The 15,000-nt window shown below is 47.9% G+C and overlaps 1 protein-coding gene across 1 annotated transcript in view; it reads left to right on the top strand.

Moving 5' to 3' along the window:
* sipa1l2 (signal-induced proliferation-associated 1 like 2) overlaps positions 1-15,000 on the top strand; it is a 109,257-nt gene that overhangs the window by 31,677 nt on the left and 62,580 nt on the right. Inside the window, 1 exon segment of the mRNA XM_048248997.1 lies at positions 12,392-14,183. Coding sequence (XP_048104954.1) covers positions 12,722-14,183 — 1,462 coding nt within the window. The 5' untranslated portion in view covers positions 12,392-12,721.

Below are 15,000 nucleotides of genomic sequence, written 5' to 3'. Positions count from 1 at the left end.
AAATCCAATTAGATGCTAATGACTGAGTGTCTTCTGCCCGCCAACGCCATTGTTTACACAGGAAGCGCTGTCAGGGAGACGCCGTGAAAATTGAAGGGAATGGCATCTCATATGTGCTCTCTCTCTCTCTCTCTCTCTCTCTCTCTCTCTCTCTCTCTCTCTCTCTCTGTGTGTGATTGTGTGTTTGTGTGTGTCTGTGGTCGAACATGTGATGGTGGTTTCTGAATGTGGTCTCTGTGTGTGTGTGTGCGTGCATATATAAATATATGTGCATCGTGTTTGTGTGTTTCCATATAGTGGACCTTTCATAAAGGCATACGACTATACTGTGTATATATCAGTGCATTTACTCTGCATGTAAATGAAAGTCTTTGTGGCTTTTTGTTTTGGTCTGTCTCGGTGCGTCTTTATGCACCAACATGCATGCATTTGTGTAGCAGGCGTGTATGCACGACCTTAATGACCTTGCACATTTAGGTGTGTGTGTGTGTGTGTGTGCGTGCATGTGCCTTGGTGTGTGTTTGCATGTAGGAGAGATTGTCTCATGACTTTGCGTGTGTGTGTGTGTGTGTGTGTGTGTGTGTGTGTGTGTGTGTGTGTGTGCGTGCATGTGCCTTGGTGTGTGTTTGCATGTAGGAGAGATTGTCTCATGACTTTGCGTGTGTGTGTGTGTGTGTGTGTGTGTGTGTGTGTGTGTGTGTGTGTGTGTGTTTGGCCTGGAGTTGTTGTTGTCAATCAGTCAGTCAGGTATGTAGGCCTCCATTCTCACGTCTCCCCACCCCCTCACACACACACACCACCTCAGGGCCAGACAGGTGTCAAGCGTCTCCACGTCTGATGGGGAAAAAAAAAAAAAAAAAAAAAAAAAACACATACAAACTGTTGCGCACAGCAACACAAACAATTATATCATTCAGCCCATCCCTGAGGTCAGACTCGTTATGCCTTAATTAACTCTTAATTAAAGCCAGAGGATGACCTAATTCCCAGATCTTTTCTCCTCTCCTGCACTAACGAGCTGACCTAGTCAGAGTGGACAGGGGAGTGTTGACTTAGGTACTGATTCATTACAATACTGGGGATTTCGTGGAGTTGCAAGGTTACGGGGGCTTCAGTAATTTATAGCCTTCTTCTGTAGTGTTTGTGTTGTTTTATCTTATTCTCTCCTTCTTCTTCTTCTCCTCCTACCTCTCTCTCACTTCTCTAAACCTCCTCCTCCCATTCTCCTTTTCACATGTCTTCTCTCTCTCTCTCTCTCTCTCTCTCTCTCTCTCTCTCTCTCTCTCTCTCTCTCTCTCTCTCTCTCTCTCTCTCTTCTCTTTCTCTCTCTCTCAGTTACTTTTTTCCTTCAGTTTCTATGTCAAAATGCTGATGCAATCATACTGTATAAAGATTAAGAGACGTCTATGTGTGGACATGTATAGACAGTTGACAATGAAAATGATTTCTCTATTTCACCCCCCTCTCCCTCTAAGCCCTCTCGCTCACCCCCCCTCTCTCTCTACCTCTCTCCTCCTCCTCTCTGACTCTCTCTCTCACTCATCTTTCCTGGGTGTGTCCATGTATTTCCCAGTAGTGAGAGCCCGAGCCGGTTCTCTCTAAGAGTTCAGTGTGCTGGCTGGCTGGCTGTCTGTCTGTCTGTCCAGGCCCATATGGAAGGCATTACGCGGGGGCCAGCGCTGGTAGGACTGGGGCCCCTAATGCCCCAAATTAGGGGGCGAAGCATACCAAAGAGCCCTCTAATGGGTGGGGATCACCAGGTTCACTCTAGGTGTGAGTTTACTCTCCTGTGTGACTTTCTCACGTGAAGAGCGAAGCTGCACCACAGAGGTTTTGACAAGGAGAACCAGATGGAGAAACTCTTACTTTCCCTTCCTTCCTTCCTTCCTTTTCCCTCTCCTCCCTCTCGTTCTCTCTCTCCCTCCCTCCATCCATCCTTCCCTCCCTCTATCTCTCTCTCTCTCTTTCTCTCACTCATTTAGATCCATCATCTACAGTAATGTGTCTTAATCTGCTACTCTTTGCTGTATTCGTAGTTCAGTGTACCAGTTGTTGCTGTGCTGTGCTGTGCTGTGCTGTGCTGTGCTGTGCTGTGCTGTGCTGTGCTGTGCTGTGCTGTGCTGTGCTGTGCTGTGCTGTGCTGTGCTGTGCTGTGCTGGTGTGAAGTGTAGCAGTAAGCTCAGCACTAACATCACGTCAGTCTTTATCTACCCCAAACAAACCTTAATCTCCCAGAGGGAGCTTTGCCACATTCACTCCCTCCCCTCCCTCTCTCACTGGGTGGACACTCTGCTCACCACATGACCCTGCCAGATGTTTTGTGTGTGTGTGTGTGTGTGTGTGTGTCGCAGAATGGCATAGAGAAAGAAACAGTGATTTGTGTGACTGTATGACTTTATCGTGCTTGTCAGAAGATAGACATTGTTAGATACACACACTAATGTATGTTAGTGTGTCTGTGTGTGACTGATTTCTAGAAAGTGTGGAAATGTGTGTGCGACGATGTTTATGTGTCTGCAGGAGGGCCCGTGTCAGAGAGTGCATACAAGAATTTGTGCTTCCCACAGCTCTCCTCTGATTTATTTAAACAGCTGATATGCGTCATCCGGGTCAAACAGAAAGAGGAGATGCAGCCTGTCTGTCTACACACACACACACACACACACACACACACAGCATGAAATAACATGTGGCCACAGTAACAAAAGAGATACCAAAGCAGGGCCCCAGAACACAAACCCGTCCCCCTCCCCCACACACACACACACACACACACACACACACACACACTGTATACACTCCCTAAACATTTATGGACACACACAAAGAGACTCACAAACTTGCACACACCCCACCTAAACTGTGATAACAGCATTCAACAAAAGACAATCACACACCTTATCATGCACGGTGCAGAAGTCAGCTTTATTGATAAACCCTGATCTGTCACATGGATCCTGCGCCGCTTAGCTCAAAATTGCTGGAAAAGAAACGCCCAGTAGCGCACAAGGAAATTCAGTTCTATACATACACACACACACACACACAATCTGCCGGGCTACGCCTTACCGAAACAGTTCCCTCAACCTGTGCCAGAGTATTGTTGTGCCGAGCATTTTGTAGCTGCGTGTCTGCAGTGGTGGTGCAGTTGGGCTGCAGCCCTGAGTGCTTGGGCTTTTGGTGTGTGTGTGTGTGTGTGTGAGAGAGAGAGCGCCTGAGCTTTGGTTGTGGGCAGAGAATGGAGAGACTGGTGGAGGTTTCCAGCATTCCGTTTGCATTCCCAACTGTCACATCTATTTCAGGAAGAAGGGGAGCCCAAGTTCATACAGACTTGGATACATACACACACACACATATACATACATACATACATACACACACACACATGAAAGAGTATGAACGCACACACATAGTCTGCTTCTCTTTTCCCTATTCTTTGACTCTCTTAGTCTTTCTTTCTTTCTTTCTTTTCTTTCTTTCTTCTTTCTTTCTTTCTTTGTTACTGACTTTTCTTATCTTCTGTCTTCTCTCTCTCTCTCTCTCTCTCTCTCTCTCTCTCTCTCTCTCTCTCTCTCTCATTCCTTTCTGTGACCTGAGCCCTCTGCTCCCCCATGTGGCTGCCCCAGGCCTGACCCTGGTCCCAGGTCATTGGGGGTTCTCTGTGTTTGTTTGGTCCGAGACCAACGACCAGCTCACCAGAGGGAGGTAAGGAGGGAGGTAAGGAGGGAGGGTCGTTTACAGTCCAGCCCGCTCCTCCAGCGCTCTGCTCTCTTTGATGTGTCTGTCTGAACCCCCTACACACACACACACACACAAATGGAAAAGGTCACAGTTCTTCTCTCTCATTTTCACACACACACACGCACATTACATGTTTTTTTTCTCTCTCTCTCTCTCTCTCTGGCATATACACATAACAATCTATGTACTCTGGCTCAATGGCAAATGTGCACAAAACCCATTTCCACAAAGCATAGTTTTGACAGTTTTTGACAAAAATACCCATACACATCAATTATCTCTCTCTCACTTGCTCACACACACACACACACACACACACACACACACACACACACACACTGCTATCCCTTCCAGCATGCCTCCTGGGGTTTGTCATCACTTCTCAGCAGGGTCTTTCCTTCCTTTTGTTTCTCTCCTCCCTCCCTCTCCCTCTCTCTCTCTCTGACTTTCATAGGTCCTCTGGTTTTGTTTGTGCTTGTTTTTTTTTCAACTTTTCCACTTATCCCTCCATCCCGCCTTTCTCACTCCGTCCACTCAAAAGAACATCATCCCCCTGTTCTTGTCCTCCTTGTGCCCTGTTTGTTTTCCTCCCAGGATGATCATTTCTGCAGATGGAGCTTTTGTTTCACCGAGCTGACAGTCTCTGCTTAAAGCAGTGCAGCAGTGCGCTGTCTGTTAAGCAGGCCACGGTATAGGATTAGGGCAGGGCTGGTGAGGTATGTCAGTCCTGTGTGTGTGTGTGTACGTGTGTAGAAATGCAGTCTATATGGGGATGAGGATACTCTTTGTGTGTATACGTTAATGTTGTCCATATGGGTGTATGTGAGTGGGAACATTGTGTGTGTGTGTGTGTGTGTGTGTGTGTGTGTGTGTGTGTGTGTTATTCAGGCCTGCATACCCAGAGAGTATTAATGGAATGCAGGAATGTACTGTATATGTGAAATGATCTAGTTCCTCCTGGCTATCTCTCTCTCTCTCTCTCTCTCTCTCCTCCCTTCCTCCTTCTCTCTCTCTCTCTCTCTCTCTCTCTCTCTCTCTCTCTCTCTCTCTCTCTCTCTCTCTCTCTCTCTCTCTCTCTCTCTCTCTCTCTGGAGTAATTCCCTATGGAGCGATTGGCATTAAGGGCGCGACCGCTGTGTCTCATTATAGCCATCCGAACAGGCGGCCCAGACAGCAGCAGCAGCAGGGCACGTACTGAGCCACTTACGCTCTTTTAACGAGACCCAAGCAGCCAACCAGGAGACACACACACACACACACACACACACACACACACACACACACACACACACACAGGCAGAGATGGAGGCAGAAGAGTGGGTTAACCTATTTAAAAATCAGAAGCAGCACGCTCTGATTACTTGTCAGAAATTTGGTCTTTTTCTCCCCACCCCTCTCATTCTCCATTCAAACAAATTGGATGCACGGTGTCAGTTAAAGGAATTATCCGGAGTAAAATGCACTTTAGATCAATTTACGGATGATTGGGAGTACATACGTTGAGTTGACATCAAAATCATGTCATTCGGATGTGTTTTGAGAAAGTTCGATTTTACCGTTTTAGTCAAAACTTCGTTAGCCTGGAAGTGACCAGGGCATATCATTTCGCCGCTACAAAAGCGCTATTTTTATACCTCTTCTACAGTTCCAAACAACATTACACTTACGTGGTAGTGAGTAGGGTCCCTAAAGCCAAACCCGAAGTATCCCGAGGTCTTTATGTGGTCGGATAGAGTCCAGAATGAATTTCATCAAGCCAGTACCTTTCGGAAATGTTGCTGCTGCAGCTGGCGTCTTTAGGGAAAGTCGGTGGGAGTCGATTGCGAGTGTGGAGTAGCTCTGGAAATTCACAATTTAAATCGCCGTTTTTTTTTTTTTTTTTTTTAAACATAGTCCAGTCCATACAACTTCATTTCAATTTCGAAGAAATACTGGACTATGTTTTTTTTTTAATGGCGACGAAATTGTGAATTTCCAGAGCACTTGGCAATCGACTCACGGACTTTCCCCTAAAGATGGCAGCAAAGATGGCAACATTTCGAAAAGGTACTGGCTTGATGAAATTCATGCTGGACTCTCTATCCGACCACATAAAGACCTCGGGATACTTTGGTTTGGCTTTAGGGACCCTCTACTCACTACCACGTAAGTGTAATGTTGTTTGGAACTGTAGAAGAGGTATAAAAGTAGCGTTTTGTAGCGGCAAAATGACTTGCCCTGGTCACTTCCAGGCTAACGTTTTTTTGACTAAAAGCGGTAAAATCGAACTTTCTCAAAACACATCCGAATGACACGATTTTGATGTCAACTCAACGTATGTACTCCCAATCATCCGTAAATTGATCTAAAGTGCATTTTACTCCGGATAACTCCTTTAACTTGCTCTTAGCTACCACTGCTGCAGAGAGAGGGAGGGAGGAAGGGAGGGAGGGAAAGAGGGAGGGAGGGGAGGGAGGGAGAGTGTGTGATCTTGGTTTGACCCGGTGAAAGACGTGAACTGTGTTCTCTGGATGCTGATCTTGTTTTTTGCTCTGCCAGCAGACACCCGTGTGTGTGTGTGTGTGTGTGTGTGTTCAGCTCAGGCCCCTGCTGACTGCACAGATGTAAATATCATTTAAATCTGACACGAGACGAATCACATGAGGGACTAACTGCTGGGCAGAAGGCTGTCGAGAGGTGACTCAGAGTGCAAAAGGGATCTATAAAAGTTTATACAAGTTACAAGCAGCAACATTTTTGCAAAACAAAACTAAAATGCTGCCCGGTGGCTTATAATAATAATAATAATAATAATAATAACAGTGTATTCCTTAAAGGGTTATAAAACTACATATCCCTCCTAATATTGCTCTGTGTTTGGATTCTTGCTGCCTCTGTGATTCAGGCTGACTGTGTATTTCTCGCATGTCTTCACCAAAGATTTCTAGAGTGCTACGCGTAGCACTTTAGAATCTTTGCTTTACACTATGTAGCCTAGGAGTCTAAGTTTACTTCATTAACAGCTGATCCATTCTGTATGTATTGAACATGTCAGTTCAGGGGATTGTGCCGGCCTTTAGCTCCATAGACCAGGGCGGTGGTGGTGGTGGTGGTGGTGATGGAGAGAGTATGTGGACATTGTGTGAGCCTTGCAGCTTGATCAGTGGTAGCCTAGCGTTAGCATAGCGTCTAGGGTGTGTGTGAGAGTGAGTGGAGAAGGGTGGGGATAATGGGCTTAGTGTGCTGCTGATGGCTGATTGAGTGTTTAATGGTGTGAAAGCAGGCAGCAGAGAGAGAGAGAGAGAGAGAGAGAGAGACCAATCTAATAAGGAGAGAGAGAGACCAATCTAAGAGAGAGAGAGAGAGAGAGAGAGAGAGAGAGAGAGAGAATAAGGAGAGTGACAGAAAGAGAGAGAATAAGGAGAGTGACAGAAAGAGAGAGAATAAGGAGAGTGACAGAAAGAGAGAGAATAAGGAGAGTGACAGAAAGAGAAAGACAAAGACGGAGGGAAATGAAGATGCATACATAGAGATCGAAGCTGAGAGAGAAAACACATGCGTGAGTGAAAGAGTGATGTGTTTGTAAGAGAGAGAAGGAGAACAAGATGGGAAAGAGACAGACTATAGAGTGGGAGAGAAACTGTGAAGAGATGAAAGATCAAGACTGTGGAAGAGATGAAAGAGAAAGAAACAGACAGACAGAGATGAAAGACAAAGATACAGACTGTGTGTGTGTGTGTGTGTGTGTGTTTTGTGTGTGCGGTGTGGTAATGGAGCTTCTGGCAGCCTGGGCTGTACTGTGCCACTGGCCCGGGGGGAAGGATGTGGGGCTGTCAGACAAGGAGTCGTGCCCATGTAGGGACTGGAGCCGGGCACCATGCCCCGTAAACCTCCCTACACACACACACACACAACACACATAACACACACACACACACAAACATACACACATAAAACACACACACACACACACAAAACACACACACACATAAAAAACACACACACATACACATAAAAAACATACACATACACAAACATGCATAAACATGCCTGCCCTGCTCAGCCCCTTACATTACAGTAGAGCCCCCAATCCCCCCTCCAGAGAGAGAGAGAGAGAGAAAACGAGAGGTCCATGGTTCTCCAGGGGCCGTGTTTGTGTGCCCTGCTTAGTAACGGGCTCTGAGGCATGGCTGTGGGCACATCCACGGGGCCCAGCGTTTCGCTTTGGTGTGTTTACTTACGCCCACAAAGGGAGGGAGTGTGTGAGGGAAAGGGCGACAAGGATGTAGGGCACCTGTGTGTGTGTGTGTGTGTGTGTGTGTGTGTGTGTGTGTGTGTGTGTGTGTGCACATTTATAGTGTTGTTTGAAAGTAGAGGACAGTGCAAGAGAGACAAACTAGGTGTCTGTGTATATGGGCCTGAGTGGGAATGAGCTTATTCGTATGTGAACTATTTATATACTATTTATAGGTGTGTGTGTTTGGGGGATGAGGTGTCACATGCTATATGAATGCACATATAAGCTATGTTTACACGCGTGTGTGTGTGTGTGTGTGTGTGCGCGCGTATGAGTGGGTGACAGTGAGTGTGCAAGCAAATGCCTGTGTATGTGTGCGTATGAGTGTGTGCCAGTGTTGTGAGTGTGCTAGCAAGTGCCTGTGTGTGTGTGTATATGTGTGCGTATGAGTGTATGCCAGTGTTGGGAGTGTGCTAGCAAATGCCTGTGTGTGTGTGCGTGTGTGTGTGTGTGTGGACATACCGGTACATACATATGTCATGCATTTGTCATTCCTGTCCCCTATTTGCCCGCGTGTCCTCCATAGCCTTTGTCTTATTATCCTAGCTTATGTCCAACACCGGCCACCTCGTCCCATCCAGCACCGCTCATTCCACCAGTCTCCCACCGGGCTAACTGGGCTTAGTTAGGCGGTCCCCTTAAAGGGATTGCCCTTAAACGGAGTCTAGTTAGGCGGTCCCCTTAAAGGGATTGTCTTTAAACGGAGTTTAGTTAGGCGGTCCCCTTAAAGGGATTGTCTTTAAACGGAGTCTAGTTAGGCGGTCCCCTTAAAGGGATTGCCCTTAAACGGAGTCTAGTTAGGCGGTCCCCTTAAAGGGATTGCTAGGCGGTCCCTTTAAACAGAGTTTAGTTAGGCGGTCCCCTTAAAGGGATTGCTCTTAAACGGAGTCTAGTTAGGCGGTCCCCTTAAAGGGATTGCTAGGCGGTCCCTTTAAACGGAGTTTAGTTAGGCGGTCCCCTTAAAGGAATTGCCCTTAAACGGAGTTTAGTTAGGCGGTCCGCTTAAAGGGATTGCCTTTAAACGGAGTTTAGTTAGGCGGTCCCCTTAAAGGGATTGTCTTTAAACGGAGTTTAGTCCAGTTTGGCTCGTGTGTGACACCGCTGCCCCGCTGCTCCCACAGTGCTCGTAAAGGGCCCGGTGGAAAAGTTGGGTCAAAGTTGGTTCAACAGTGTATAAAAATAATGGGTCAAAGCTAGTTCTATAGTGTATAAACATAATGGGTCAAAGTTAGTTCTACAGTGTATAAAAATAATGCAGTGAGGATCGAGGCCAGTCAGCTTTGAAATGTCATTCATGAAACACCAAAGAAGCACTTTTGAACAGGAAAAAAAAAACGCTTTTATTTGATTTTATACATCTTTGATATGCTAGAGCTGCCGTCATCATCAATGTCATAGGTATGCTATTAACGAGAGGCTCCTTGCATAGAAGAGAATAGTGTGAATGCAAGCGGATCCACCTGACTGAGCAGGCCTCAAATAAAGTGCCTATCATCAACCTTTTGACGGACGGCGGAACAAAACTTTTGCGGTTGGTGCCTGTCTGTCAGCGCCGAGCCAGCCGGCCGTCTAAACGGGCGAGGGCAGGGTGAGTGGCCTGCCCCTGTCTGCCAGCGCTTGGCATGAGGAAGGAATGGGAGCATGGCATGGCATGGAAAAGACATTAGGGCATTGTTCAGTGGGTGTTTGAAGTGTTGATCAATATGGTGACAAAGCAAATGCTGCCTGTGTGTGTGTTAGTATGTGTTCTGTGTGTTCATGTGCTTTATTCGATTAGTAATCATGTCGGTCTTTGTCCGTTATCTGGCCTGAAGCACTTGGTCAGCAGCAGCCCTCAGTGTTAGAATGTGGCTCACCGCCCATGATTACCTCTTCTTTAGCACTTTGCCCAACATTTTTGACTCATTCCCCAGCAAATGGACTCTGACTTGTTTGTGTAACAAAGTAAACAGAATTTATCACGGCTTCCAGCCTCATTCGTCATACAGCTCAGCAAATAAAATAGACAGTCTCTCTCTCTCTCTCTCTCTTCCTCATTCTTTCTCTCCCTCTTTCTTCCTCTCTTTCTCTCCCTCTCTTCCTCATTCTTTCTCTCCCTCTTTTCCTCATTCTTTGCTCATTCTATTTTCCATTCTGTCCCATTTTCTCTCTCCCTCTCTCTCTCTCATGCTTACTCCTTGCTCTCTCTGTCTCTCTCTTTCTCCCTATCCCTCTCTCTGCCTCTTTCTCTCCCCCTCCCCCTCTCTCTCTCCTTATCCATCTCTCCCTCTCTATTCTGTTCTAGAATGCAGCAGCTCTCAGACCGATGGCATTTATACTCACCACCACTGCCACGCACACATAGCTCCTAACAAATCACAAATAACAAACAAAGCAGCTTGTTTGTCATGGCCTTTTTATCTTGCGTTTCCATCTCATGGTTTCGCCTGACTGCCACTCAATTTCTCTGGCGCAGGGGGGGGGCATGCTTTTAATGAGGGTCAACCAGCTCTGTGTTTCCAACCTTCATCCACCATTTATAGGTATGGCTCAATAATGGATGAATTCATTACTCGCACAGATAACAGCTTTTGGCCTGTATTCATCCTCCAGTGACTATCTGTGTTTCTCCCTCTCTCTCTCTCCCCCTCTCGTGTGTGTGTGTGATTGTGATTGTTTTTGCTTGTGTGTGTGTGTGTGTGTGTTAGCTCTTCTGAAGATTCCACAGCCTTTAGTTGTTTTTTCTTTGCTTTGTCTTAATGCACATTGCTTATGTAAGATCCTTGTGATCGGATTATGTGTCTCATTTGCTGATGTGTTGATTTAAGAAAAAGAAAAAAGAAGTCTGGGGAATGCCTGCAGGTCAGAAAATCCTAAAAATAAATGTACAAATGGGTCGGAAAACATTGTAAGAGTCACACACCTGGTGCTCACCGTAATCGGTTATACTCTCCGCTGAGCAATAATCTGTGTGATGTAGGGTTTTTTTTTATGAATTAAAACACTGAAATAGCTTGGCTTCTGTACAGTATGTATCTATAGTACAGTACATCCAGAATCCCTTTTTGCTAATATTTTGGGAATAATAGGTTTAAAGGTCATAATAGCTGTGAGCGGGATTGGCGTCCGATATCCTGGCTGAATGTCCATTATAAGATTGTCCATTCCAGTGGCGCTCAGTTAGGCGGGGCTGCCAAGCTATCGGGGTCAGTGAACAGAGATTTGACAGCAGTGCTGTTTTTTTTTTAACCCCAAACAGGGTATTAATATGCCCCTCTGGGTAAACAGGGTATTAATATGCCCCTCTGGTGCTCAATCACTCGGCCTCAGGCAGGAGAGGATTAATTTTGTGCCGATGGACGACTTGCTGTTTGAAAAGCATGAAAGGCAACGGTGTTGCTCCCCACCCATTTCCCCTCTCATTTAAACGCATTAGACCTCAGGGGTGGTTGGTTGGGTTAAGCCTCGCGAGCATGAGCAGAGCCATGTTTAGCTGTGTTTAATGCCGCTTGAACTCGGTTGTTTTTGTTTGGGAATTGTGCTTTGGAAACAGAATCATCGGTCGCTGTCACATCATGTATCTTTAGGCTGAGTCACCATATTTGGGTTTTGGAGCATGACTTGTTTGTGTTTTTTTTTCCCCTCCATATATAATGAAATGGCCTCTCTTTGGAGATTATTGTGTTACTATGCTAAGAGGAGGCTCCAACTCCCACTCTTCAAACCAATTTAGCTCAGATCCATCAAGGTAATAGGGACGGGTCTGTTTTTGGACACTGGGGGCACTTAGAGCGGTGCCCTTGACTACAGACAAACATTTAGAAACTGAAGTGAATAGCATTTACCATGTGAAACATCTAGATGAGCAGAAGAAAACTTAAAAAAAAAAAACAGATGGATGCATTCTGAACTCTTAACTCCCCTTTTAGCTTAATTGGCTCTCCTCAAACACATACTTAGTGTTCAGTGTACAGTGTACAACATGGTGCTAGTTTAGCCCTCAATCCTCTTGGCCAAATTGTTTAGATCATACGGAAAGCTGCGAATGGAGATAAGTATGCTATGTCATGAAACATGGATAGCCTATAGGATCCTATAGGATTCAGAATGGCCGGCCCTCACGTCTCCTTACTCTCATTGGCCAACAGAGATGACTGAGCTTCATCAGTTTGATGGTGTTGTGATGCCGCTGGTCGTGTTGAATTAGGTATTTGAAAGGGCTTTGTGGGGGTTTACACACTCCCAAGGTCGTTTACACACTCCCAAGGTCGAATTGTGGGCTCTCCCAGCTCAGACGTCATTTTTTGGTTTGTCCCTCTTGTTTCTCGTCTGAGAGCATTGGTTAATAATTGATTATTCATTGATTTTTTTCTTCTGTCTCTTTTTGAATTTCAGATTCACCCAAGATGCATTGTGCCGAGCTATGAAGGTGCATAGGGAAATTACCTCACTTCCTGTCCACTCTCCCAGTCACGGTATTGTCCTGTGGACACAGATGAGCGTCTAGTGAGCACCCTGTTGTATGGGTCACAAGCCCACCTTTACCAAAGCCCTGGTCTGGGTTTGTTTGTATACTTAGTGTCCATTCTTCAACCACTGAAAGAACTATGAGAACAATTCTTCTGGCTGTTATTTGATGATTTAAACCTCGAAGGTTCAGATATGAGGGGCATCGGCCACAGAGCACCGGACGAAGCCTGATCAGGAACTCTCGAGGGCTTTGTGATGCAGACGACGGACAACCTGTTCAACAAGAAGCTTCAGGCCCTGAACGGCAACATGGGACCGCCCATGACCAGCGTCCAGGGCACGCCAGCCATGCCCAAGATGGGCGTCCGCGCCCGCGTGTCTGATTGGCCCACGCGCAAGGAGATCGCCGACAACCGCCCACCGCCCCGTTATGACAGCCTGATGACGAGCTTTCCCAGCATGCCGCCCGGTCAGACGCAGGACGGAGGAGGAGGAGGAGGAGGAGGCATGAAACAGACCCAAGCGTCTGTCATCAACACCAACTTCCTGGAGGCCAAGTATGGGCTGGCCGACCTTCTGAACAGCTCGCCGTACAAAGGCGGGTTCAACCCGCTCCGGCAGCGCAGCAACAGCGACGTGACGATCAGCGACATCGGCGCCGAGGACGTCGACCAGACGGCCATTAACCCCAACACGGGCGCGTCGCTGCACCGCGAGTACGGGAGCACGTCCTCCCTCGACCGCCAGAGCGTCACAGGGCAAGGCTTCTCCGGAACGGCCAGGCCCCAAGACCCGGACCTCGGGGCGCCGTCCGAGCTCCCGAGCGCCCCTCCCCCGCAGGCGCTCCCCGAACTCTTGCACTACACGGCGCCCCCGGCCACGGCGACGACGACGCTGTCGCCAAGCCTCCAGACGGCGGCGCAGATCGCCCGCGGCGACATCATCTGCATCTCCAACCTCGACTACGTGGACCCGTCGCTCTTCTACAGCCGGGAGCGCGAGCGCTCCGCGCTGCAGCGGCAGAAGTCCGAGAAGACCGAGTCGTCTGGAATCTTCCGGCGCCTGCGCACCATGAAGAGCGATGGCGGCGGCGGCGAGCGGCAGAAGCAGAGCAGCAGCAGCACGGAGCAGGACGAGGTCGCCCGGCTCCTGGGTCGCCCGCAGAGCTTCCAGAAGTGCTTCGCCCACTACGACGTCCAGAGCGTGCTCTTCAACATCAGCGAGGCGGCCGCCAACCGCGCCAACCTCGCCCGCAGAAAGAACGTCACCACGGGAGCTTCGGCTGCCTCTCAGCACCAAGGCGGCGTCGGCATCGGTGGAGGAAGTGGAGGCGGCGGCTCCAGCGATGGTAGCGCTGACCCGCTCCCCGGCTGCGAGTCCCCCCTGGGCAGCTGCGAGGACCTGGGCTCGGACCCCGACGAAGGCGACGGCAAGTGCAACGGAATGGTGCTTAGCTGCCCGTACTTCCGCAACGAGACCGGCGGGGAAGCCGAGCGTAAGCTGGGCGTCCCCAGGTCCAACAGCGCCACCTACAGCGACGGAGGGGAAGGCTACAGCCTGGAGGCCTCCATCACCTCCCACTGCTCCAACGCGGGCGTGTCCGTGCTCGAGGTGACCCGGGAGAACTACCCTCTGCAACGGGAGATGGTCAAGCGTTACAACTTCGAGCATATGGACCAGGGAGCATACTACTACCACAAGTACTTCTACAATAAAGGTGAGGAGAGTTGAACTAGCTCAGTGTATTTACAATAGGTGGGTGGTCTAGTCCTGGGGTTTTCAACTGATTGTGATCCAGGGACCACCATTCTGACTCATTACGCAACCCCAGGACCACCACTGAATAAAAATATTGATTCCAACATTGTAACTACATTACTGAATTCATGGTCAGGGACCACCAGCAATGTCTTGACGGACCACAAGTGGGCCGCGGACCACTGGTTGAAAACCCCTGGTCTAGTCTAATCTAGTCGTCAGGAGTCCAGTTGGAACACCTGAAGGTTGTGAGATTTCATTCCTAGTGGCTTTCATTGTGCCCCTGAGCAAGGCATATAACCCCAAGCTGTTGTACCTGTAGTTAGTTCAGTGTCAGTCGCCCTGGATAAGCGCATCATCCAAATAGTATGAAAAGGAGTAATATAAAGAAATAAGTTGAAAAGCTTCAATGATCAATGATATTTTCAAGTCTCCCAGAGGGACATTGTGTAGTATTGACCGCTGACAATCCACACAAACCTCAATCCACAAAAAATGACCACAAGGAATACAGATATTAAAAAACAGCATACATATACAGAAAAAAAATACTCCCAACAAAGCTGAGAAGAGTTGAAAAGTTCAAGCTTTTATGTGATTTTTAGTGCACACACACAAGGTCCAACTGATCCCTCACAGACGTTTGTCATGCAAGCCCAGTCACAAGAGTGGGGACCGTCCTCCGCATGTGATGCATGTACGACGCCAGCCACTTGGGAGGAAAGCTGAAAAAAGCACTCCCGACAAAATTGGTTCAACTCGGATACAGCATGTGA

The sequence above is a fragment of the Alosa alosa genome, chromosome 7 (genome assembly GCF_017589495.1).
Source record: "Alosa alosa isolate M-15738 ecotype Scorff River chromosome 7, AALO_Geno_1.1, whole genome shotgun sequence".
Taxonomy (NCBI): domain Eukaryota; kingdom Metazoa; phylum Chordata; class Actinopteri; order Clupeiformes; family Clupeidae; genus Alosa; species Alosa alosa.
This window is presented reverse-complemented; position numbering and strand designations above follow the sequence as displayed.